Below are 27,451 nucleotides of genomic sequence, written 5' to 3' on the forward strand. Positions count from 1 at the left end.
AACACTATCCTTGGGCTTTCTCAACGACAGAGCTCTACCTTGAGCCACAGCACCACTTCCAACTTTTCCTATGTATATGGTATGGAGGAATTGAACCCAGTCTTTGTGCATGCTAGGCAAGCACTCTCCCAGTAGGCCAAACTCCTGGACCAAGAATAAATAATCATGGAAAATATGTAGAACATATTTAATCTGTGCTTTAGAAATAACTATAATATGGTAAAATGGAAAGAATTCAAAAGGACAACGAATGCTAAATATATACCTGTGTATTAGAATTCAAAAAAAGCTGCATTGTGCAAAGTCAGTCAACTGTATTAAAAATGACAAAAAATGCACATGATATAAAAAAGAAACATTGTAAGATTGGGTTACTGCATAAAGTCCACAGTTTAATTGATGAAATTTCCTTTTAATTATTACTTAGGCAAAGGCATGCAAATAGTCTTAGGATCTATTTAAGCATGTTCCCCAAATCCACTAAGTCTATATGCTCATTCCCTTCCATGAACTAAGCAGGTATCCGGGTTGCTGCTTCCTCCTCTGCATCTGCTCGGTTTGCATTAATTTCTGCAAGCGTTCGGCCAAAGCGTGCCCATTCATCATTGCGGGGAACAGCAATCTGCTGTTAAAGAAAAGACAAGGTTTTGTGCACAATGAAATAACAGACCATCTTACTGTTACTCAGTTTGTTTTAAACTAATTTTTCCATTAAAAAAAGTAATAATTGACCCAAATGGCCTCTCCATAATTACAGGGACTATTACAATGATTTACAACATTTCAAAACAAAAGCTGGTGTTTGTGAAATATGTTGTGACAGCCTTGGAAAAGACTTTGCTATTATCACCACCAGTGCATAAGAGAGAATAACAATGATGCACTGTAAATGTAACTCCTGTGCATCATCTCAGGGATTTTGCTGGTTGGGAGGAATTCCTTTTAACATTTTTGCTTTATTCTTGCACTGTTCTTAGTATGAAATAGTTCTTGAAACATGGATCATAAAAGCTAGTTTCTCAGAACTATTTATTTTGAGAGCTTAAGGTAACCTTTCTTAATACTGCAATTTCTTCACCAGAAGCTATGCTACTACTTAGCATTTAGTGTTAATATCAAAAGCAAGAAAGGGGAAAAAAAGAAGCTTGTGGTGCTGCTTTTGCCTCACAGAGTCAGTCCAGTGATAATGTTTTTCTTGTTTTCTTTAATATCATATAGAGTCTGACACTGGTGTGAAAGGGCACAAACTGCTTCAATAGGGTAGTGACTAACAAAATATGACTAAGTTAACTAAAATTAAATAAAATTTTCAGTTTAATAGTCACCATTTTCTCAATGGATATGTGCAGAAAGTAAGTACCATATTAGTGCAGTCACAGAACACTTCCATCTAAATAGCTAGTTGTTCTGAATAATTCAGTCTACCTTCCTCCCTCTCAATAGGCTGGGGAATCATAACATACAGCAGAATAAAAAATGACCAAGGAATAGTTAGGACTACACAAGAAAAAGTCAACTCTGGGCACTGTGGATAGCCAAGCAGAACACTAATAATTGAGAGACTGGAAACTTGTCCTACTGCAATAATTAGAATGGCTTCACACCAAGACTCAGGTTTTGCCATTCACATTTCATACAGCAATCAGAATATTCTTACAAGATACTACTTTTGAAAGAAAAAAAAGGAATATGAACATAAAATGGAAACTATAGGAATAATTAATTAGTAAAACAGAAGGAAAAGGTGGGGAAAATCTAACACATTGTATATATGCATGAATCACAATGAAATCCTTTTTTGTTTGTTTGTTTGTTTTTTTGCCAGTCTTGGGTTGAGCGCAGGGCCTGAGCACTGTCCTTGGACTTTCTCAAGGCTAGAGCTCTACCACTTGAGACTCAGCACCACTTCTGGCTTTTTACTGAGGAATCGAACCTGTGTTTTCGTGCATGACAGGCAAGCACTCTACCACTAGGCCAAACTCCTGGCCCTGAAATCCATTTTTTTAATTGCAAGAAAGAAAAAAATGAAAGGGGTAAGAGAGGGGATAAAATAGTAAAAGAAGTGCATATAAGGAGTGACCATATGCATGTATAGAAATATCACAATGAAATCCCTCATATTGTACAGTTAATATGTGGTAATAAGGAAATATGCTAGTCTCATTTTCTATTATTTGGTCTAAACATATATATGAATATAGAAAAATACAGTATCTAAACATACGCAAGTCCATCTACAATCCCACATTTCTTTTTCTGACTGAGAATTTATTTTTTGTGGGTCATGGCACTTGAACTTAGCCTGGGAGCTGTCCCTGAGCTCTTCAGCTCAAGGCTTCCGCCCTACCTTTGAGCCAAGCCCCACTTCCTGTTTTCTAGAGGTTAAGTGGAGATGAGTCTCAGGTCCTTTTGTGCCCATGGTGGCTTTGAACCTCGATCCTCAGATCTCAGCCTCCTGAGTAGTTAGGATTACACGCACGATCCACCAAGCACAGCTTGCCTGAGGATTTCTAACAGTTCATGTGTCATGAAGCAAGATACTTCTATGTAGTATACTCAAAACTAGTTGTACAAGGATGTGGGTCATGCAGATTAGAATGAAAATGAACCTCAAAGGCTACTTTTGTGGTAGAAAGTATATAACTATATGGTTTAGACAATTCAAGAACCACAAAAACCAGATTTCAGCCACCAAAACACCTTCATGATGATGGCACTAGACAGGTGCATTAAATTATAGGCAGCAAACCCCATACCTCTCCCACGTCATATATAACAATCTGTCCTTCAGAATCGCCCACAGCAATCTCTCTTCCAGAATGGGTCCATCTTACACGATTAAGAGCAGGATTACCCTCCACAGAAATGCTGGCAGTTGGTACCTAAAGTCATTTAAAATATAGTGCAGTGTTAAACTTTCATCAAGATTTCTATAAACATGTAAAACAGTAATTCTTCCAATATGGCTGTTTTATAAAACAGATGACAATAAAGAAGCTTTTCCAACTTTCTTCCTGTTCTGCAATATATTGTGAATGACATTATAGTCAATCCTCAAAAAGGGTATGGGAAAATAACTTCAGTCCTTAAGTAAGGAATGCTCAAATGACTGGGTAGATCATTTGGGAAGTTCTCTTCAATAAAGGATTCCTTTTATTCAATTCCTTTAAGTAGCCATGAGTTTGATAGTCAAAACCCATTTAAAAAGAAAACATTTCAAAAATCCTTGTAATCAGATCATGATTCAAGTATAGGGGTCAGGATTTTTTTTTTTTTTTTTTTTTTGCCAGTCCTGGGCTTGAGCTCAGGGCCTGAGCACTGTCCTTGGACTTTCTCAAGGCTTGAGCTCTACCACTTGAGCCTTAGCACCACTTCCGGCTTTTTTCTACGTATGTGGTACCGAGGAATCGAACCCGGGTCTTCATGCATGCTAGGCAAGCACTGTAACCACTAGGCCAAACTCCCGGCCCCATGGAATTATTTTTATAGCTTATATCATTGACTGCTTTGAAACCTGCATTTGATTGGTAGTCCCTAGAAACAGTTCATATGAAGGTATAGGATAAGCTTTTTGTTTTGGTTGGTCATGGGGCTTGAACTCTGCTTGGGCGCTGACCCTAAGCTCTTCAGCTCAAGACTGTTGCCCTATTCTAGAGCCACTTCCCATTTTCCAGCAATTAACTGGAGATAAGAGTCACATGGCTTGGGCCGGAAGTTTGGCCTAGTGGTTAAAGTGCTTGCCTAGCAAGCATGAAGACCCGGGTTCGATTCCTCGGTACCACATACATAGAAAAAAGCTGGAAGTGGTGCTGAGGCTCAAGTGGTAGAGCTCTAGCCTTGAGAAAGTCCAAGGACAGTGCTCAGGCCCTGAGCTCAAGCCCAAGACTGGCAAAAAAAAAAAAAAAAGAGTCGCATGGCTTTGTATTGCCTGGGCTGGCTTTGGGATTGGCTTTGAACTGTATTCCTTCTATCTCAGACTATAGGGTAGCTAGGATTATAGGCATGAGCTACCTCACCCGGCAAGGGCTCAACACTTTCTCCTAGTATTTCAATGTTCCTTCCCAAGCTATCAAGTCAGTCAGCACATAATAGTGTTAACATTCTTTTTTCTTTTTTGTGGTCATGGTGCTTGAATTTGGCCTGGGCGCTATCCCTGAGGCTCTTCAGCTCAAGGCTACCCTTGAGACAAGCCCTACTTCCTATTGTCTAGAGGTTAATTGGAGATAAGAGTCTCTGGTCCTTTTGTGCCCAGGCTGGCTTTGAACTCAGCCTCCTGAGTAGGTAGGATTACATGTGTGAGTCACCACGACCAGCTAATAGTGTTAAAATTCTTATATTTCCACTTTATAACTTCCTTGTCTTTGTATAACCTACTATTTTACTTCAAGGAATTTGTTAAGATGCCACTAAGAATGTGAAGAGATGTGAGAAAAGGAACCAAGTGATTTTCTACCAACAACCACTATTGAAATTCACATTACTTAATAACAGTATAGAAATCTTCAGATTGTTGTAAGCCAAAACTGTTTAAAACATGGCTAAAACAGTCCAACATTGCTATAGTTAATTTTCATTGCTATCAATTGATTTTAGTATAGCAATTAGCAAAGTTGACCCTTCTTTCTCCCTTCTACGCACTCCTTTTGTATGTATGTATGTGTGTATATGTGCACATGAGCCAGTACTGGGGCTTGAACTGAGGGCATACGTGCTATCCCTAGTTTTTTCATCCAAGGATGGTACTCTATTGCTTGAGCCATAGCCTTCTCTTGGCTTTTTGGTAGTTAATCAGAGACATGAGTCTCATAGATTTTCTTGTCCAGGCTGGCTTCAAATTATGTTCATCAGCTCTCAGCCTCCAGAATAGCTAGGATTATAGGTATGAGCCACTGACATCTTACTCTTCCTTTCATTTTTGTGGTGCTGAGGATTAAACCTAGGATCTTGTACTTGCTAGGCAAGCACTCTACATGAACAGTACTCTAAGATCTTGATTTGTTGACAGTCTTTCTGTGTATTTCAGGCTGGCTTTTTTTTTTTTTTTTTTGTCAGTCCTGGGCCTTGAATTCAGGGCCTGAATACTGTCCTTGGGCTTTCTCAAAGCCAGAGCTCTACCACTTGAGCCACAGCACCACTTCCGGCTTTTTTTTTTTTCTATGTAAATGGTACAGAAGAATCAAACCTGGGTCTGTGTGAATGTTAGGCAAGCACTTTTCCACTAGGCCAAACTCCTGGCCCCCAGGCTGGCTTTAAACTCACTCCATAGCACTGACTGGCCCCTTCACTGTCAATTCTTCTGCATAAGACTCTCACGTGCTAGGATTACAGGTGTGTGTTCCGTGTTGGCTTCACATGCACCTACACTACCATAATATAGTGATTATCGATAATTCACAATTTTATCTAGATTAAAAGATAATTTAGAAATTCTGAATTAAGGTTAATATACTTTGACAGTCTGATGCTATCTGCCTTTTAGCTAAAGAATAAAAATATCTGTTAAAAAAATCTCAGTTGCCTTATGAAGGAGACTTTGCTAAGACATTAGAAATATGATATTGCTTTTCAGGAGTAAAAGGAAATGCCCTAGGGCTTGTGGCAACATTATGTCTCCCTTTAGTTCTGCACAGCATGCTGTTTGTTATTTAGGGTACAAAGCTTATTTGGTTTCTTTGTGATGAAGGTACAATCACAGAGCCCTTTTACATTCCTTGGGATAAAAGGAATTTCACAAATTATTCAATAAATCTCCAATTTTCTATTTTTCAGTGCAATTTTTGTTATTTTCTTGCTCACCTCTGTATCATTATTGAGATTCCACAAATCCAGTCTCCCCATGCCATCCACACAGGCAAATAAGGCTGGGTGGGTGGGTGACCACATAACATCATAAACGTAGTCTGAATTATCTTCGAATGAATACAAAGGCTTGTTATTCTGGAAGGGAAAGTTGATTCTTAGCAAAGTCAAAATATGACATATATACAAATCATTAAACTGCTTATCAGTGAAAATAGTATGACATGTATTCAACAGGTCTATCATTTTATGATATTTACCTCAACCTAGAAAAAGTTCCTATAATTTCGGTATAAAACCACCTGGCATTATACACTAAGAATCAATTACTACATGGCACTTTCTTTTGAATTGTAGATGCCATACTATTTAAAAAACAAAACAACAACAACAACAAAAAAAAACTTGTCAGTGAGAGGATTCTGGGACCAAGCCACAAGTAAGGAAAAGAAAATCAGCCTGTCATCACACAGCAATGCTTATGTGACAGCAATGCTTTTTGCTATTAAGACAACTGAGTAATATTTTTTCATATATTTTTATTGTAATTAATAGAAGGGTTACATTATATTCACCAGATGGAAGGTGCATTATTTCACAAACATTGATACCCTTTCTCATGTCTTGGTCCCTACTTTTCTCCCCCCACTCCCACCCCTCATCTTGTTTTCCCCCTTCCCTATCCTATTTCAAATAACCAAATAAACATATATACAACATATCACATAACAAGGTAAAATACTGTAACAATATGAGATAACCAAGGGACAGCAGATGAGAGGTAACATAGTACATTAAGGACAACAATCACTCATTATATGGCTTTTGTTTCTATATTTTTAAGGTATTTAAATCCATCTAAGTCACAGATTGTAGATAATTAAACCATCTTTTGTAAATATATAGTGTTGTCAGCATAATAATGAATCCTTAAGAACCTTCTGAGAAATCTGTTACAGAATGAGGTTTAGATTGTCAAATAAGATGAACAAATATCAAGTTAATGACCAGTGCTAACCACTGGTTACGCCCCCTCACCCCTGCCCACACCCCACACACACTTCTTGGTGCTGGTACTGGGGTTTGAATTTGGGATTGCACTCTTACTTGGCTTTTGCATTCAAGGCTAGTGGTCTATACTTGAACCACACCCCCAGTTCTGTCTTTTTGCTAGTTAGCTGGAGATAAAGGACCTCACTGATTTGTCTGCCTGAGGTTCGCTTCTAACCTTGATCCTCAGATCTCAGCCTCCTGAGTAGCAGAAATCAGAAATAAACCTAAACCATTGGCATATAAACAACATATGACTACGGATGAGAATATAAATACCAAATCAATGTAAAACCTAGGACATCAAACCTCTAGAGGGTAACCAACTTGTTTCTTTTTTTTTTCTTTTCTTTGTTTCTTTTTTCATGGGGTTTGAATCCTGGGCCTGGGTACTGTTCCTGATCTCTTTAGCTCAAGCTACCGCTTTATCACTATAGAGCCACAGCACCTCTTCTGGTTTTCTGGTAGTTAACTGGAGGTATGAGTCTCATGGACTTTTGTGCACAGGATGGCTTTGAATTGTGATTCTCAGCTCAGCCTTAGGAGTAGCTAAGATTACAGATATGTGCCATTCGTGCTAGTCCAATTTATTTATTTATCTATCTATCTATCTATCTATCTATCTATCTATCTATCTATTTATTTTGCTGGTTATTTTGAAGATGGAGTTTCATGGACTTTTTTTTTTTTTTGCCTTGGTTAGCTTCAAACCTCAGTCCTCCAGATCTCAGTCTCCTGAGTAGCTAGGATAAAATGTTTTCTTAAGTAATACATTTATCTTACTTTGAAAAGTATCACTGCCTAAATGCCAAAGAAGCACAGAAGAGATGCAGAGGAGCAAGACTTAGCTTCTAATCTTAGGTCCATCAGCAACTAACTTTAAGTCACTATCCCCATCTAAGTCCAGCTCCTTTGTATCAGTGAATCTCAAAACTGAATATTATAACTATATAGAGAATTTTTAAAAATATAGGGGTAATATAGGGGACAGGAATTGTTTTTATAGCTTGTATCATTGACTGCTTTGAAACCTAAGAGAGCTTACAGGAATTGTTTTTATAGCTTGTATCATTGACTGCTTTGAAACCTAAGAGAGCTTGAGTTAACTGGTCTTGGATACGAGGAGTGCTATTATTTTAAATTTTACTCAGACAACTCTAATGCACAATCAAGACAAAACTATGGAACTAGGTCTCTCTGAAGTTCTAGAACTGTCACTTACACAAATGTATTCACCAATAGAATAAAAGCAAAAGTCAGCCCAGGCTGGCTTTGAACTGTGATCCTCAGATCTCAGCTTCCTAAGTAGCTAGAATTACAGGTACAAGCTACCATATCCAGCAAAGCAAGTCTTTGAATAAATAACATCTCATTCTGGCCCAGAAGTGAGAATAATCATTGTATGGCCAAGGGACAAGCTGTATTCCCCCCACCCCCGCCACAGCTTGTTATACACAAGTCCCCTTAAATGCATGTCCATTTATTGATGTGACCTTATTTAGAAATATGTCCTTTGCAGTTGTGCCTAAATTAAGATCTAGGTCACATTGCATTAGGGTAGGCCCTAAATCTAGAATGACTGATGTCCTTAAAAGTAGAGAAAAACTGGGATACTGAGACATGGTTGGAGTAGAATGCCATTTGAAAAGAATAGAGGAAGGGATCAGTGATGTAGCTCCAAGCCAAGAACACCAAGGACTGCTGGCATCACTCAAAGCTAGAAGATAATAAAATATGCTTTCTCTCAAATCCTGCAGAAGTAACTGGCTTCCCAACACCATGATTTTGGAATTCTAGCCTTCTAATAACCTATGAGAAAATAAATTTCTGCTGTTTTTAGCCAATGTACATCTTCTTCTTCTTCTTATTTTATATAGCAGCAATAGGAAACTGCTACAGGTCATTTTTTCAGGCTGGGAAAGTTCTGAATTAATAGCATTATTCTATAGTAAGTCGATGCTAAGAGTAATATGTAATGGCAACATTAATGAACAGCAGATTCCCTCACTCTCAAGATCAGAAATAACTTCAAGTTATTTCAGACTGACCTTACCAAAGATAAAGTTTGAGGAGTGTATCAATTAAAAGCAATGAACTACAAAGAAGCAAGTCTCACCAGTAAAATGAAGGCAGTCTCCATTATTAGCATTGTCCAGGAGAGAAGCAATCTAAGACAATGGATCCTAAGAATTACTACCCCATGGCAAGTCTATCTCTATTTGAAGATGGATGAATCAAGTTATCTTAGCTTGATGCCACTGAATATTTAAATGATAAAACTTCTTTTGTTCTAATTCCTTGCCCACCAAGCAATCTCCTGATTATAATTTGGCTTCCCATGACGGTTGTCTACAGGAAAACAATGAGATGGTCAGGCCAGCAGGAGTATCTGGGCCTTCTTAGCAGTTAGGTTTCTGGATGGAAATTAATAAATCGACATTCTCCAATGTATCACTGTGTTTTAGGAGCCAGCTAGTTCCATTCAGCAATCTAATCAACTCTAATATCTTTGAGAACTGAGTTTCCGAATATGCATAGGAGAGGTTAGTCACTGGTCAGTAGCAAGTAGATAAGGTAAACGCTGCTAGGTGGGCCTGGGTTTAGAACACTGGACAGCCTTTCCTGAAGAAATACAATTTCAAAGCATTCTTAAATTTCTACTTGTCTAATACCTACAGAGTTGTTTTCCTAAGCATTTGTAGATCTTCCAATCTTACTTTAATTCTAGTACCCTTTGACAGTTAAACAGGTAAGCAAGCTCTCAAGGCTGGGCTTAGAAACATCAGAGATTATGAAGAATCATTCATAAGATACATATGAACTTTATGAAATATAAATGCTACCTTTTCTAAGAAATTACTCTGTTACAAATCTTCCCCCCCCCCAAGTCCTTGGGTCACTTTTATATTTCAAGACAGTAAAATAAAAGAACAAAAATATCAACTGCCAATCAACTAGCTACGTAGTTGTCCAAATCAAGTATCAGTTCACTATCACAGATAAAATCTGTTCTTGATTTGGCAAAATTTTCATATCCTTTAGACACTATATAAAAAGAGGAAGTCTCAAATTTAAAGCCCCAAAGGAAACTGGCAAACTTAAGTGCTGAGATTTAAAAATCAAGCAATCTACAAATAGATTTAAAAAAAAAAAATCAACTATCAAAGAAGGCCAAAAAAATCGACAGATGTAATGTCTCCTATGACTATGTATGTGACTACTCAAGCACATCCAGAAGTTCACTATTATATGGCTATTTAAAGACTGTAAAAAAAAATTGGCTTAATATTTACAATTTTGCATCTTGCTTTTACTGGTTAGCTTATCCATTTTCAATAAAAGAATTTTAGATCATACATTTCTTCACTTAAGGTTATAAGTCTTCTTCCTCTCCCTCTTTCCACAGTATAAACCTCATGAAAAGATAATAAATTCAAGAATAATCCAAGAATGAAAGACAACTTATTTGCACTTAGGTTCTATCAGATCACCATTAAGAGGAAAAAGGGGAACTGAACATTGGTATGGGTCTGTTACATACTAGAGACTGTGTTAAGCACCTTAATTTTAAAAGGCAAGTTTCAAGATGAAGTTTTCAAATTCATTTTACATTAGTCTGTAAGGAAGGGTACCAAGACAACAGTAAGTGGTGAGTTTACATTAGCTCTTTTTCTTTTTTGTGGTACTTGGGTGTAAACTCAGGGTCTCAAGCTTGCTAGGCAGGTGCTTTCCCATTTGAGCCATGCCCCAAACTTCCCCACTGCTTTTTATTGCTTTCATTATTTTTCTAGATAGAATTTCATACCTTTTTTTTTTTTTTTGCCCAGGTCTGGCCTCTGACTTCAATCCTTCTATTGATACCTCCTGAATAACAGAGATTTTTAGACTCAAATCACCTTATCCAGCTAATCTCAGATCTCCAAGGCCAGCCTTCAATAAATACAAATTCACTGTAATAGTGAATGACATCTCTTATGATCACTAATAGTGAATGACATCTCTTATGATCACTAGGTTTTTTGTTTTGTTTTGTTTTTGCCAGTCCTGCGGCTTGAACTCAGGGCCTAAGCACTGTCCTTGGGCTTTTCCCTCGAAGCTAGCATTCTGCAACTTGAGCCACAACACTACTTCTGGCTTTTTCTATGTATGTGGTATCAAAGAATTGAACCTGGGTCTTTGTGCATGCTAGACAAGCACTCTATCACTAGGTCAAATTCTTGGCCCAAGATCACTAGGTTTTTTTCAAAGCAAAGGGTAAGTCAATATTAGGATAAGGTAGATAGAAAAAAAAAGTTTAACTTAGATAGAATCTGATACCCTGAGCATTAAGATTATTAGCAACAATACCATATTGTAAAAAACTAGGCAGAAAATTAAGGTGTTTCAAATATAAAATAAGGTCACATGAAATTTCAAAATCTGTTACCAGTGACAATGTTCCCCACTTAGGTTGCTCAAGGCTTCCGCCAAATGGGACAAAGTCATCTTTACTGGAATTGTTATAGGATCGGGAAGCACTTTATCATGTAAATAATTATTTCAAGAAGTTCTATTAAGACCAACAAACTATTTAATGTAGAATAGAGAAATATATATCCATGTCATTATAATGCTTAATGCAAACGTATTATATATAACCTTGTTGCATAGGATTTATTGTAAAAATCTATCTATCCCCCATCAGCTCTGTGAGCCACTATAGTTCTACATGTCCATGCTCTCCACAGAACATATACATGGTATTTGTGTTGGGCCGATGACACTATGTGAGGTACTATGGGAGATGATACTATGTGAGGTACTATGGGAGATATCAAGGTTTCTTTTTCCCTAACTGACCCTAAAGGACTGGGAAGACAGGTAGAGTTACCATATTTGTCACCAGTCTTTTGAAAACTATGGCATCCCCCATTGCTTTCTACAACTTCTTACAAGGCTATATCTGTTAATAAACAATTCTGAGCTATTTAAAAAAGTCTATCTTTCTGAGGCAGTATTAGAGCACCACCTTGTGTCAGAAAACTGACCAAATGAGCAGATACCTATATTTTAGATACCTTAGTTGTCCAAAGTTTTACTGTCCAATCAAAGGATGAAGTGACAAAAAGATGTGAGAAGTCTACTGCTCCAACAGCTGCATGACAATGGATGCCAGTGATTGGTCCTTGATGTCCCTCAAACATCTCACTGATTCCAGCTTTGCTATTTCAGGAAAGTGAAAATGTTAGGGAACTCTGACAAATATACCACATATAAATATAAATATATATACATAAATATAAATATAACACACACACACACATACACACACACAAAACCTTTACTTAATTTCTGTAAATGTAACTATATTCATGTGTACCACAACAACTTACAAATGTTATTATATCCACATGATAACACCACTGAAGAATTAAGTACATTTTGGAGCCATGAACATGCTAACAACAGAATTCAAAAGTTCAATATCTGAGGTAGTACACTAGTGCCAAAAGGATGTTACATATAAGAGAAACAATCTGGGCTACTTTTACATTAAGAGCTTTCTGAAATTCAGATACTCCATTTTTTTTTTTAAAGAAAGTAACTGATAAGATACAGCTAGACAATATCAAAACATTGAAAAGCAAGAAAAATAGTATTCAATTTAAAATGTGTACATGAGATTACTATACAATTATCAGGTCTGTATTAAAGCTTAAAGTCAAAGTAAATCAAAATGAGAAAAATAGCTGAAAATCATACTTATAAATTTGAAGGCCAGTCAGTATATGGCATGTATATAATGAATTTGAAATTGCTGAATGTTCTCCCTATCACTACCTTTTGTCAACATAAACACACATGCACGCACACAACATAATTCACCACAATATCCAAGACATGATGTAAGTCCAAAATACTTTTTGTTAAAAAAAATTAACTTTTAATTTTAGGTATCTGAATTAATCTGTCACAACTAAGGAGTAGTTCTAGGCTAGATTTCTATTTAAATAAGGGTAATTTGTTTCAATGAGATTATTCAAGGGAGTTTTAATAATTGCTAATTCCAGTTTAGGCTTACCTGCCATGGCGGCATGCTGTGTACACAGAACCTTCTTCACTCCCAACGACAAAGTTGTTGACATCTCCCACAGGGAAGGACATAGATGTCACAGCAACTGCCTTTGACTGTTTATGAACCAATTCCATGCTATCCTTTATAGAAAACAAATGAGGAAATTATTTTGTAAACCTCCCATTTTAAATTTCCACAGAAAAGCTTCTAGTTATAACTAGTTTATAAACTATTCTTTTAATATGCTATTTACATAAAAGCTCAGTTAACTGAAGCATGTTTGAAAACAAAATATACACAAAAGGAATTATATATGACATATTTATGCTTATTATCAATTACAATATTGTAAACTAGTTTATGAAAAGCATACATTGGGACATACACTCAATTAAAAAAATTTATCTCAAAATTTCAGTTTCCAAAGTTTAACTTACCTGTGGATGGGAAAGCATGTCCAAACTCCAGGAGCAAATTTTTCCATCAGTAGAAATGCTAATCAAATTGTGAGCATTTTGTGTTCCAACAACATTTACACAGTAGACTGGGTGCTAGAGATATTAAATAAAGTTTTCAAGGATTACTATTATTTTACCAGAAAAAATGAAATAAAATTTTAGTTTAATCACAGGTATTGATTCATACAAGTCTTATAACTTAAGGAATATTTTTAATGTGAAATTTGCTGCTATCCTATTGACAAAATGTTGTCTCAGAAGATAGATGATTTTCTATAAATAGCTCTGTTCTCTCTCACCCACCACCCCCCAGCAAATACAGAAAAAAGGCTTTGGTTCTGGTTATTAAATGATAAAGAACTTATACATCAAAGGAAGTACATTTTGAAACCACTCTGATACTACTAAGTAATTAATGGGGAAGGAACACACAAATCTAATGGAAATAACCATATTTACTTACTGTGTGTGCTGCAGCAGACAGTGGAGTTCTTTGCACTGGAGTTCTTTTATTGCTACGGTTATCCCAAAGCACAATTTGGCCTGAATATGTACCACCAACAACAAGATTTGGATGAAATTTTGCAAATGTAGCAGACATCACAGCTGACTGCAAATAAGTAGGATTTTTAAAAATAAGATGTAAATGGAAGAAGTCTCACACGTTATAAAAATAAATCCACTTATCTACATTACTATAAGGTATTACTAGTTATAAAAACAAATATATTCATTACTATTTTTATTGTTTTAGAAATGAAAGTGTATCTTTAGGGTTTTTTTGCATAGAAGTCAAATGTAATATTGTTTACATATATTTATTTAAGGAATTTATTAGAAAGTTATTTCATTTGATTACAGTACTAAAAGATAAGTAGCCCTGTGACTTCTGAGTAGAATCTGACAGTAAAAGATATACTAGTTTTAATTTACAGGAAGGGTTTATTCAGGATTATGACACTGTTCAACAACTTTAACTTGCACAAGCAAAATACTTGCAAACTCTCTACTTTCTACTAAAGCTACTTAAAAGATCTGCATCTGTTTCCTACTTCAACCATATGTTTCTACTTAAAACTATCTAGTTCCAACTCCTCAGGCCATGTCTAAGTAATTCAGTGCGCTAACTATCTAATTGTATATTCAGCAAGTAAGTTCCTGAGAAACTCCCTGTAGGAAAGACATCTTATAAAAGATTTCTTTTATATGATCAATCACAATAACAGAAAATCACAAATGCAAAGGACTTTCAGTGTGATTAAACATTATAAAAGATGTCAGAAAAGCAAAAGACAGATCATGTTCAACTGAGAAGTATTCAGTTTTTTGTTAACATCTGTTTGCAAATATGGAGGGAGTTTAGCAAATGCCAATCCAATGAAATCATTATGTTGACAAGAAAAGAAAAAAGCTACTTGTCTAAATTCATTAATGAATCCTTAAACTTGGGAAGACTGTTAAAATATCATCTTACCTGGCAGTGGAACACATACTCTGGGGTAGTTTTTTTGTATTTCATGTTCCAGACAAGGGCCACACCATCTGGCTCATGAGGAGCATCTTCATTGTTGTTATAGGAAGCCACAAGTAACTCTGGATACTGTTCCAGTGGAAAAGAAAGGTATCAACAAGAACTCTTTTTGTTCTTAATGATGTGACTATAGATTATTCTGAAAGTCAATTCTGACATTTCACCAAGGGAACTATCTCTAGATTTCTACTCACTCAGATTCACAATTTTAAACTAGTAAAATGTCTTAATGTTAAAACATTTAATTAAAATGTGCTTAAATTTTATACAAAGTAGTCTAAAAGTAAATGCAATTAACAAAACTTGATCTTAGCATAAATAAACTCTTGAATGTCAGATATAAATAATGCTTCCAATTATTTCTTCCTAAGTACATAAGACAAACATCATTAAAACAAACATTAGAATAACCATCCATTATTATTTTAAATGATATATATTGATTTAATTACAAAAGTTCCTATAACTAAAATATGCCTAAGAAAAGCAAGCTAATTAGTTTAAAAATGAATAAACAGGAACTGATTTTTGTTATATTTTACCTGAGATGACCAATCCAAACAACTAACAACTCGATGCTTTGACCAACGCTCATCAAAAAATTGTCGATTTAATGATAGTTTAGCACCTGCTTGAATCTCTCTACAGAAAAAAAAAATCACCCCCCATACAAAAAGATCATGTTATAATATATATCACTTAATCTTAGAATAATTTAACATTGCTATAGCTAGAATCTCAGCAATTAAACAGTACCCTTCTTTGTCTTCCAAATCTCTCCCACTGTAGTCAAAGAAGATGTTAATCTGCTCAGAAAGAGCTCTTTCTACAATTCTTGTAGAATGGTCAAAGAAACTTAAAAATTCCTCTGAGTGCAAAATTTGTTGCTTTTCTTCTTCAGTTAGTTCATGAGGAGGCACTGGAAAACAAATTTTTGTTCTTAAAATATTATTTAGGTCAGTCAAATCATGTCAACTCACTGTCACAGTTTGGATCTGGAATGCCACATACTATTTTTAACCAGATATACATCTTTGCCTTTGAAAATTTTTCTCTATTTTAATATAAAAACAATAATAAAAAAATCTTAAGAGGACTCAAAAAACTTTGGGGGGGGAATTTTTCTTTTTTTTATTAAAGAATTTATTAACATTGATTTTTACATCATATTTCAAATGATGTATTTAACAAACAAGTATTCAAGAAGGGAATCTCTATATATAATCACTGGCACTTTGATTTTAGATCATAATTAAAATTAGACTGAAGGTTTGTATGTCATAGATACATATTAATCTATGTAATAAAACATTGTGTCTATAGAGTCATAAAGAAGACTCAAAACTTTTAAAGTTAAATTCTTTAAAATACCTTTACTATCATTTTCTTCATCTTTTTTTAAAGTTTTCTCTTCTTCAGGTTCAGTAGGTGGTTTAGGAGTTACTACATCATCTTCTTCCTCTTCATCTGAAAAAATGAAATAAAACAAATTATTCTTATGAAAATAGCTGATGTATTTTGAGGTAGAATTTCAGCAAGTGTCACGACTGTCTAGACAAAAGCAAAAGTAAATGAATATGTTAAGACAGACCAAGCACAAATAATAGGAATTTTAACAACATAATTTTTAAGAACCAATTAGGTGACACTTCTTGGTTTGTACCTATGTGGTACATTCATACTAAATTCTATAGCAAGAATAAGATATACAAGCATGCAGGATGAATTCCTCATGGAACTCTAAAAGCTTGCAAGCATTTATCATTCCAGACAGAACAACATTCAACTCCTGCATAGTTTTATATAGCATGCTGACACATTAATGCTGTAGAATGAAGAAAATCAAATGTCTAAAATAGCCCACAGAGCGGGCTTCTTACTTGTGATCTGAAACCATCAGTGCCTAATGGGTCTTCATATGGCATAAAGACGGCTTACATTAACTCTCAGGTTGCTATTTGAGAGGCAGATTTTAAAGATAATAGCTATGAGATCACATTTTCTATTCTGTCATTTTAAATGGCAAGTCTCATTATCTACTGTTGTATGATGTGGCAATAAGCACTTAAAATAATGTTTTCTTTAATTTAAGAAACTATATTGAGATATACAATGTTTAATGAGACTTTTAAAAAATTACCAAATCTCTTATACCGTAAACCAGGAAGCAACTTAAAAAACATTTGCTTAAAAATGTTATAGGACATATAAATCTGTCTACCTCCTCTTTAACTACAATCCAAGAGAGAATTTTCTGAAGAAAATGATTATTTTTATTGCCTAAACATGTGTTATCTGTCTAGAAGGGAATGGCAGCAGGCATCTGTAGCAGAGTGTGCTTCAAGTAATAAGAGTCTATTGAATAAGGGGACTTTACTTGTTATAGTCATTTCCTTGACCCCTGTACAAAATTATCTAAAACACACATACATCCAACCTACACAAAAGAATGGTCAAGGCTGGGAACCAGCTGCCTAGTCATGGTCCCAGCAGCCAGGCCAGCTGACTAGATAGGAGCAAGCAGATGGCACTGCTGGGATTGTGTCTTTCTGCTACAAGGTGGCAATGGGATGGCATAACATTCTTCCGCTTGACTGCTTCCAATCCTGTGTCTCTCCCCAATGGCCAGCCTCTGCAATTACCCGCACTCCAGGAGGCCTACGGAGAAGCCTTTACCCTGCAAACAAAATGCAGCATGTAGGCCACACCAGCTGCCGAACCACACACAGTGTTAGGTTTAGAGAGCCATGAAAATCTTTCTAACTCTATAGTATAAGCAATAAAAATATAACTGTACCTGTGGAAAGAAAGCTTTAAATGACACTGAATAATGCACACAATGATACAACCTCCAACTTAATCAAAATGATAATGACGTATGCCAATCCTACATTACTTGAAATTGAGCGATTTTTACGTTCTGACAAGTTTACAGAACTAGGATAAATGGCACGAATGATTTCAATATATGCTCATACTTTTGAACCAAATGGTGAAGGTTAAAATTTTTCCTTTCAAGGGCCTCAATCAGCCACAAAGGAAAACAGTAATCACTGTCTTTTCAGCCAGCCCAACCGCATTTGTCAGCCCTTTCTCCGTCAATGCAGCCAGAGCAATCAACCTGCCAAACATTCAGAATGGAAAAACAATCTGAAAATACAGGGTATAATGCACCTGCCAGTGAAAATGGCCATTTCAAGAAAAGCTAGTGATCTCAGTGACCCTGCTGAGGAGGCGGTGGTGCAAAGGGGAAAGAACACGTAAAAGAATTCTTAGTGATCGCCACTCTCTTGCACATTGACACTTCCTTACAAAGCATGCCAATTACAGCTTTTGTGCTACTTAAAAAAATGAAAGCTTTTTTGGGCAAAATAATCACATAGAGAAACAGAAAGACACTACTCCTTTTTAGATGAATTCTCATATACAACAGATTATTAATCTGAAAACAGTATAACGGGCAGCAATTCTATACCATACTGCCCAAACATTAAAACTCTCTACAAAGAATGTAATAATTTAATTAGATACAATGTTAAAAGCTGACTTCCTAAAATACAGGCTATTGTTTTGATTAAAAATTCAGTATAACAAAAATACATTTAATTTTCTGCTGATACTATCAACTGTCCTAGTCAGTTTTTATTAACTAATAGAGTTCACTGCATGTAAATCCTAAAGCAAGGTAGAGACTTTGAGTCATCTTGAACGGGTCATTCTTCAACACTGTGAATTATAAATTACAGCCTGTTACCCACATTTTATTCTCATCCCTCAACTTTGTTGTATTATTCAGCTTCTAAGTAGTGTTTCCAATGACAGGTGTCAAATTCCTGTCATAATGCATATGGTCAGTACTTTAGTGCCAAGTGACCTCATAATCTACATATTTAACAGGAAGGATCTTGTTTACAGACACTTTTCCTCTTAAAATGTAGATGAAATATGATAGTCAGTGATCTACACCTGACTGTTATCCAGCATTTACCATGCCTGTGTCCACATAAATTATTTTAGATGAAGATGAAAGATGATTATCAATTATTCAAATATATACTCTTGGAATTTCATTTTAGAATCAGTATACAGCTTTTCCTTTCTGTGTAAGTTAAACATGCATTTAAAAACTACAACTGGTACTTAAATCCAGGCTTCATAAAAATGATTAAGATAAATAAATGTCTAGGACCACAAAACAAACTATATATTATTAAAAACTGCAAAAAGTACTATTTTATTATAAAACTGAGCATAAGCAATTATAAAGCAAATATCAACTGTACAAAATTTCTAACGTTAATAACTTTTTCCCCTGGAACAAATACAATTCTCTTATTATAAACTAATGTAACAGTTTCTTCAGAACTACTAATATAGACAAATAAAGCAGTATTAATCCTAAAGATTTTCTAAGCCAGTCTCTATTACATGGTGAGCTATATTTTAAAACTGTAAAAGGACTATGACAAGAACAGGAGACTGAAAAAATGGTACTGCCATGCCACATCAATTTACTGATGAATATTCATTAAAATATGCTAAGTGGTTAACTCCATGCTTTCTCTGACAAGGAAGCTAAGATTATAAAACTGAGCAGTAAAGAGTGCAGAAAAGTAGCAGTTACTTTTGAAATGACAAATCTGTTGTCAATGAATGCTAAAAGTAGGCTTAATGAACCATTGCATTTTTACTCTGAGTTAACACCAAAATTGTGATGTACTTTGGTGAATTGGAAAGAAAAGCTGTTCTATAAATTAAGCTGTACCTAGAAATAACACCAAAGAGTGAAATTCCAGTTATCGGAATAATCTGTTACAAAGGACTAGGTTAATCAAAGTTAAATCATCTGTGAAATGGGTGGCTTTTGTTAAACTGAAGGAAGGTGTCTTCAAAACACATTCTCATGCATAAGTCCTATTATACTTACGATATGGCTATGAATAAATATTATTCTCTCAATTATTTAAAAATATTATAACAGTTAAAAAGCTATATGCTTAAAAATACAGGTTGACACAGGAATGACTTTCCTTTAATATTTTCACAACACTCTTTTTCTAGAGCAACATCATTTAAAATCACTCCCTTTCAAGCAATTCACCCATAATTTCATCTTCTTATATATTTCTCTTTTTTGTGTTGTTGGTCATGGGGCTTGAACTCTGGTCCTGGGTGCTGCTGTCCTTGAGCTCTTCAGCTCAAGGCTACTGTGCTACCCCTTAAGCCACAGCCCCACTTCCCATTTTCTTGTGATTAAGTTGGAGATAAGAGTCTCAATTTCTTTAGTGCCGGAGCTGGCTTTGAACCGAAATCCTCAAATTTCAGCCTCCTGAGTAGCGAGGATTACAGGCATGAGCCACCTCACTGGCTCACCTTCTTATATCTTAAAATCAAATGTATATTCAAAAGAAACTTCACTGGGACAATGCTTCATCACTCTATCTATGGAGTCTATTTTTTTAAACATCTAGAGTAAGATATAAGGTCTCATATTAGCTTAATAATTTGTATTTCAACAAGAGAAAACACATAGATGACTTTATAATCAGAAAATATTTTGAATATTAGATATGCTGATTTTGGGAAAATAAATAGTAACCTGACTTAGGGAATCATAACTTCTTTGTAGGTCTTCTTAATAAAAATTTTAAAAAGTTTATTCCATTTAACATGGAATTTGACTTTCTACATGTTTTTTTAATTTAAAAATTAAGATTTTATTTTGGAGATGCTGGCATTATTGGAACATTCTACTATCTACATTTTTCTAAGGCCATAGTTTTAGATGTTCTGATTAAAGAATACCTAATATTTACAATATTCAGTTACATTTACAATCTCAAATACTGATGGTTAAAACTAATTAATTAAATACATTATTTCAGGGTTCTGTTTTATTTTCTTTGGCTTGTACAAGGCTTTTACTCAGGATTTTGAGCTTGCTTGCTCAGCTGATGGTCTAATGCTTCAGCCATGCCTCCAGACTGGTTGTATACTAGTTATTCTGGAGGTGGAATCTTGAGGATGTTTCTGCTCAGGCTGGCTTTGAACTTAGGAGTCTCCAGATCTCAGCCTCCAAAGAAGCTAGAATTACAGGTATGAGACACTGGCACCTGGTTATTTCAGAAGTTGTTTTTTTTTTTTTAATTGCCTTTTATGAGGTTGGAGTGTGGCTTCAATGGTAAAGCATTTGCCTAGCAAGCTTGAGCTCTAAGTTTAAACACTACTAGTTCCACCACCGGAAACAAAAAAAGAAAAGAAAAGAAAAAGGTAAAGGTAATAGTGCACTATGCATAAGGCAACAAATTTGGTATATATAATAAAAGATTAAGAATTATTTCCATATAATATTCTATGCATTATAAATGTTAGGGGGTAGAGGTCTGGTTCAAAGGGTAGAATGCCTGCCTTAGCACAAGACTTTAAATTCAATTTCCCATACCACCAAATAGGAACAAAAAACAGGTAATCAACAAGTATTGAGGAAAATTTAAGTAGCCACTAGCCCAGAAAAACAACAAATTAGAAACTTCCTTACATATAAGAATATGAAAAAGGATAAAGAAAGTAGCACTTTACTAGAAATCAAATGTTAGGTACTAGTGTAGCCCTTGGTATTTCTCCCACTGTGGAGTTTGGTTCATCAATTAACTTTCCAAGGGCTTCAGTTTCCAAAGATGTAAACTAGCTTATTAAATAGTCTATAAATTTTTCTTTCTTCAAAAATTCTTTTTATTTTCTTAAAAATGTACCAACAGTAAAAGTCCATAATGAAGAGGTAGGTAAGAAAAAATTGTCATTTTCAAAAGAGCAAAAACCTTCTAAAGGGGAAGAGAATAAACTAACTACAGGAATATATCTGTGGGCACCACTCTTGCCAGAACTGTTTACCTGTGGAGAAGGAAATTGGGTGAAGTCACGTGGTCCTAGTCAATTTCATTCACAGTAGGTGCTTTAATACAGCAAAACACTTCAGTTCAGAAACAGAACTACCAACTTACAAAGTAAACTTGACTGCTTCAAATGGGGAGAAAAAAAAAGGCAGTGAAAATATCTTTTAAAAGAATAGGTTAGCCATTAAAAAAAGTAAGATAAGAGTTAAAGACCAATTTTTACCTTCAATTTGGTAACTCACTTTACTTCTACACTGATTATACTGCCTATCTAAATTTACTCTGTTACAATCTAGAAGTGAATTCTCCCATATTTTTCTCATGGTGAGTTTTTGATTTCTACATAATTTAAAAATTAACTTTTTTTTTTTATCTTTTGAAGGTCAAGGGATTGAACTCTGGGCCTAGTGCATGCTGGGCAAGCAATCTACCACTGAACCATACTTCTAGCTCTGCTATATAATTATTAAATAGTAATCAACCAGGCTGAGTATGAGAACCACTTTATTCAAGCAACGGGAAAGAAAAATTCAGTTAAGCATAAAATGTTTGTAACGTAAGGTCTTAATTTCCAAAAGGGTTTCCTTCTCTAAAACTACAACAACTTTTGGGAAAATATAATGTAAGAGGGATAGATATAAAATATATTAAAATGATATAGAAAGAAAATTATCTCATTGTTGAAAAGTCTAAGGATAGCTTCCATGGTATCAAGATGTAATTCTTATTCTCCTTTACTTAGTTGCCTCAACTTGTAATTGAAAAGGCCACAGAACCAAAGGAAAAATAACCTAGTGCCTTCATATATAGAACAAGGATACCCAATAAACTTGTAGGAACAATGAAAATTTGCCTGATTGTAAATAAACACTAACATTTACAAAATTAATATCTAAACCTAGTCTATACAAGAAAACCAGTAATTAATTCATTTACCCTGACGGTAATTAATTCATTTACCCTGAAACTGTCACTACAAATGGCACTTACTTTGATGCAGGTAACACCAAAAAATATAGTATAAGATGCTTTCTGTCTTTTTCCTTCCCTCCTTCCCTCTTTTCCTTTTCATCTTTCTCTGGTGCTCTTAAAGGGCTTGAACTCAAGGCCTAAGTGCTGTCCTTCAGCTTTTCTGCTCAAGGCTTGAGTCACAGTTCCCTTTCTGTCCTTTTGGTGGTAAATCAGAGACAAGAGTCTGATGGACTTTCCTGTCTATGCTGGCTTTAAACTGTGATACTCAGATCCTTGCCTATGATTCCTATGTAGCTAGAATTATAGGCAAAAGCCACTAGTGCCCAGCTCGTAATGAGGTGTTTTTTTAAACTGCAGGTCTAATCTAATAAATTTAGTGTGTTATGGCCAATGTTTTTGGAAAGCAAAATATAAAAACAAGGGAAGATACTGTTTTATACAACTTGTTTAACTATACATCTGAGGCAGTTTTTGTATGGGACTTAAACTATTTCCTGTAGGTTACTATCATCAAGGCATGGAAGCTGCTGCCTCATGGAAGTGTGAGAGAAAAATAAACCTCAGAATCAGCCTAAGTGGTTTAGTATCTCTGTGAGTTATGTGTCCTTTGATAAGAACCAATATCTAACTTTCAGAGTTTTGGAGAAGACTGATTCCTTCACATAAGGTCTGATATTCAGTGAGTACCCTTTGTCATTTTAATTTTCAGTCACCAATTTAAGGACAACTGTTGCAAATGAGTAGCTCAAATAGTCCACCTAACAGGTGCTATCAAGTTCAATTTGGTTCATAGCTTTCAAAGGGATAGAAAGAAAAAAAAAAAAAAACTAAAGTGCGCGTGCACACACACACACACACACACACACACACACACACACACACACGCACGCACGCACGCGTTGATATGAACTCCAAAAGGCTAGAAAGGAGAACGTACCATTGTTTCATTTCTGGACTTAATAGCAAATATGATCAGGACATATTCATATGAAAATCAAGTGCTGGGCTTATCACATTTTTAAATCTGAATTTCCTATAACAGCATTAACACTCAAAAATAATCCATTTTTTCAGTAGTTGCTTCCAGAGTAAAAGTATGAAAATAAACATCTCAAGCAGACAAAATTATGTAACAATTTCCTTGCCAAATATTTACTCAGTACTTACCAAATACCAGACACTGTTCAGGCCAGGCATCACAGCAAGATACAATCTCTATGCTCATGGAAATTTTGGCAAAGAGACTGAAGTACAATGCTATCAAAATTTTTGTCGTGGGGCTGGGAGTTTGGCCTAGTGGTAAAGTGCTTGCCTAGCATGCACAAAGACCCGGGTTCGATTCCTCAGTACCACATACGTAGAAAAAGACAGAAGTGGTGCTGTGGCTCAAGTGGTAGAGTGCTAGCTTTGAGGAAAAAACCCAAGGACAGTACTCAGGCCCTGAGTTGAAGTCCCAGGACTGGAAAAAAAAAAATCCTGAATAATTCTGAACTAAAAGAACACAATTTTATCTTATCAGTTTATCTAGAAAATTATTTTCTTATTTTAAAAACTTATAAAATAAAAATAGAAAAAAATTTTAAAAATGCAGTCTGATATTATGCCATTATACATTCAAATTAATTCAAGAATATGTACACACTTTAAAATTTATAAGTATCTTGAAATAAGCAATAAAAAATGCAACTTTCAGGCCAGGTATGGTGGCTCATAAGTATAATCCGAAGTACTCATAAAGTACAGATTTAGAGGGTTAGGCAAAAGCTGGAAGAGACTCCATATCTAAACCAATAAAAGCCTGGCATGGTGGAAGTGTAAACAGGAGAACTCCAAGCCAGCCCAGGCATAAATGCAAGAATCTATTTATAAATAATTACAACAAAAAAGGAAGGTGCAGATCAAGTGGTAGAGCACCTGCCTATCCAGTATAAGGCCCTAGGTTCAAACCCCAGTACTATTCCAAAAATACACATTTCAAATAGTATTTGAAACAAAGTTACATCTGAAGGTACACACATATTTATAGAATATCAGAAGGAAAATATTCACTGGAAACCCAATGTAAAAAATGAACCACCAGGGCTGGGAGTTTGGCCTAGTGGTAGCATGCTTGCCTAGCATGCATGAAAACCCGGGTTTGATTCCTTGGTACCATATATATAGAAAAAAGCCGGAAGTGGTGCTGAGGCTCAGGCGGTAGAGCTCTAGCCTTGAGAAAGTCCAAGGACAGTGCTCAGGCCCTGAGCTCAAGCCCAGGACTGGCAAAAAAAAAAAAAAAGAACCACCAGAAGATGCTGGTGGTTCACACCTGTAATCCTAGCTACTCAGGAGGCTCAAATTTAAGGATCACAGTTCAAAGACAAAATAGGTAGGAAAGTCTGTGAGACTCTTATTTCCAATTAACCACTGGAGCTCTGGAAGTGGCACTGTGGCTCAAAATGGTAGAGCACTAGCCTTGTGCAAAAAGAGCTCAGGGAGGACACCCAGGCTCTGAGCTCAAGCCCATGATCGACAACAGAATAAGAAAAAAAGTGGGTGATGCACAGTGGTCTCACATTTCCTCTTACATCATTTCTCTACTTTCTAAACTTTCTAAATGTACTGCTTCAATAATTAGAAAAAAATACTTTAAAAAATTAAAATCTTAAGCCAGACACAGTGGCTCATGACTGTAATCCTAGATATTCAGGAGGGTGAGATCTGAGGATCTCAGTTCAAGACCAGCCCCAAACTAAGACCATGAGACTCTTATGTCTAATTAATCACTAGAAAACTGTAGGGCTGTGGCTCCAGGGGTAGGGCGGTAGCCTTGAGTTGAAGAGCTTAGGGAAAACACCCAGGCCCAGAGTTCAAGACCCATGACCCACAAAAAATAAATTAATTAAAATTCTGCTGGATGTGGACAGCTCACATCTGTAATCCTAGCTATACAGAAGGCTGAGATCTGAGGACTGTAGTTCAAAGTCATCCTGGCAGGAAAGCCCATGAGATTCTTTTTTTTTTTTTTTTTTGCCAGACCTGGGGTTTGAACTCAGGGCTTGAGCACTGTCTGTGGGCTTCTTTCTCAAGGCTAAAGCTATACCACTTGAGCCATAGCATCACTTCCGGCTTTTTTTTCTATATATGTGGTACTGAGAAATCAAACCCGGGCAGTTATGCACGTTAGGCAAGCAATCTTTCCATTAGGTCAAACTTCCCAACCCATTTATGCTTCTTAAAGAAGCTCCAATTAACTACCAGAAAACCAGAATTAGTGCTGTGGCTCAAAGTGCTACAGCACTAGCCTTGAGCTCAGGGACATTGCCTAAGCCCAGCATTCAAGCCCCACAACTGACAAAAATAAAATAAAATAAATTTTAAAAAAGTTAAACTCTGGGCTGGGAGCATAGCCTAGTGGTAGAGTGCTTGTCTAGTATGCACAAAGACCTGGGTACCATAAACACAGAAAAAGCTGGAAGTGGTGCTGTGGCTCAAGTGGCAGAGAGCTAGCCTTGAGTAATAAAGTGTCCAAGGACAGTGCCCAGATGCTAAGTTCAAGGATTGGCACATAAAAAAAGTTAAAATCTTCACTGAAATAAAACTATAGCAGTATAACATGCATTATTAAAATAGCTTCAGAATGCCTTACATCCAAACATCCAAAATGCATTTCAAAAATATTTCTGGAAACCAGTGGCTCATGCCTGCAATCCTCGCCACTCAGAAGGCTGAGATCTGAGGATCATGGTTTGAAGCCAGCTCGGGCAGTAAAATCTTTGTGACTGTTATTTCCAACAAAATACCAAAAAGCCAAAAGTAGAGCTGTAGAAACAGTGCCCAGGCACTGAGTTCAAACTCCAGGACCAGCTCCAGAAAGAGAATTAGGTGTCAATCTGGGCACCAGTGGGGTGGCCCATGCCTGTAATCCTAGATACTCAGGAGCTGAGATCTTGGTTCCTGGTTCAGAGGTAGCCAAGGAGACAAATCTGAGAGATTCTTATCTCCAATTAACCAGTAAAAAGTTGGAAGCAGAGGTATGACAGCATGAGCTGTGCAAAGCTCAAGGTCTTAAATTCAAGCCCCAATGCTGGTTAAAAAAAATTAGGAATATCTTTACTCATTAGTTTGAAAAATGATGACAGGGTATTAGAATACAATATGCTCTATACAACATAATTTATGTGACTTCCTTTGGTAACAATCTCTTTGGGGGATGCCCAAAAACAAGAATAACAAATGTTTCTGCCTTTTTTTTTTTTTTTTTTTTTTTTTTTGCCAGTCCTGGGCTTGAGCTCAGGGCCTGAGTACTGTCGTGGGCTTTTTTCTCAAGTCTAGAGCTCTATTACTTGAACCTCAGCACTACTTCTGGCTTTTTTTTCTATGTATGTGGTACCAAGGAGTTGAACCCAGGCCCTGGTGCATGCTAGGCAAGCACTCTATCACTAGGCCAAACTTCCCACCCCATTTATGCTTCTTAAAGAAGTGACAATATGTAACCAAGAACTTAAATTCACATAAAAATAAAAACCACACAGAATGTACTATTAACTTCTGAAAGAAAAAGATAAAAACTCTAAGGAAACAAAGATACAGAGACAAAAGACATGAAACTTCGTTTTTTTCATAAAGAAAATATACCAAAGTAAAACAAAAGAGAAAGAAAAGAAATGCCCAAGAGTCTTATTAATATTAGATCTCAATGACAATCATAATT

The 27,451-nt window shown here is 35.8% G+C and overlaps 1 protein-coding gene across 7 annotated transcripts in view; it reads right to left on the bottom strand.

Moving 5' to 3' along the window:
* Window positions 1–371: 371 nt before the first annotated feature.
* The window catches only part of Dync1i2 (dynein cytoplasmic 1 intermediate chain 2), a 51,010-nt gene continuing 23,930 nt past the window's right edge, over window positions 372–27,451 (bottom strand). For 5 of the 7 annotated variants that reach the window (XM_090342642.1, XM_090342645.1, XM_090342639.1 and 2 more), the window contains 11 exons: window positions 16,265–16,360; window positions 15,650–15,812; window positions 15,436–15,535; window positions 14,837–14,962; window positions 13,826–13,972; window positions 13,342–13,455; window positions 12,911–13,044; window positions 11,907–12,051; window positions 5,797–5,937; window positions 2,757–2,882; window positions 372–625 (listed from right to left, as the gene is read on the bottom strand). In XM_090342642.1, the coding sequence (XP_090198768.1) occupies window positions 512–625; window positions 2,757–2,882; window positions 5,797–5,937; window positions 11,907–12,051; window positions 12,911–13,044; window positions 13,342–13,455; window positions 13,826–13,972; window positions 14,837–14,962; window positions 15,436–15,535; window positions 15,650–15,812; window positions 16,265–16,360 (1,406 nt within the window). In that variant the 3' untranslated portion in view covers window positions 372–511. The remainder of the gene's footprint in view (window positions 626–2,756; window positions 2,883–5,796; window positions 5,938–11,906; window positions 12,052–12,910; window positions 13,045–13,341; window positions 13,456–13,825; window positions 13,973–14,836; window positions 14,963–15,435; window positions 15,536–15,649; window positions 15,813–16,264; window positions 16,361–27,451) is intronic. The other 2 variants (XM_090342646.1, XM_090342643.1) reach the window with 1 other exon arrangement.

This window comes from Megascapheus bottae, chromosome 12 (genome assembly GCF_031878675.1).
Source record: "Megascapheus bottae isolate mThoBot1 chromosome 12, mThoBot2.hap1, whole genome shotgun sequence".
Lineage (NCBI taxonomy): Eukaryota > Metazoa > Chordata > Mammalia > Rodentia > Geomyidae > Megascapheus > Megascapheus bottae.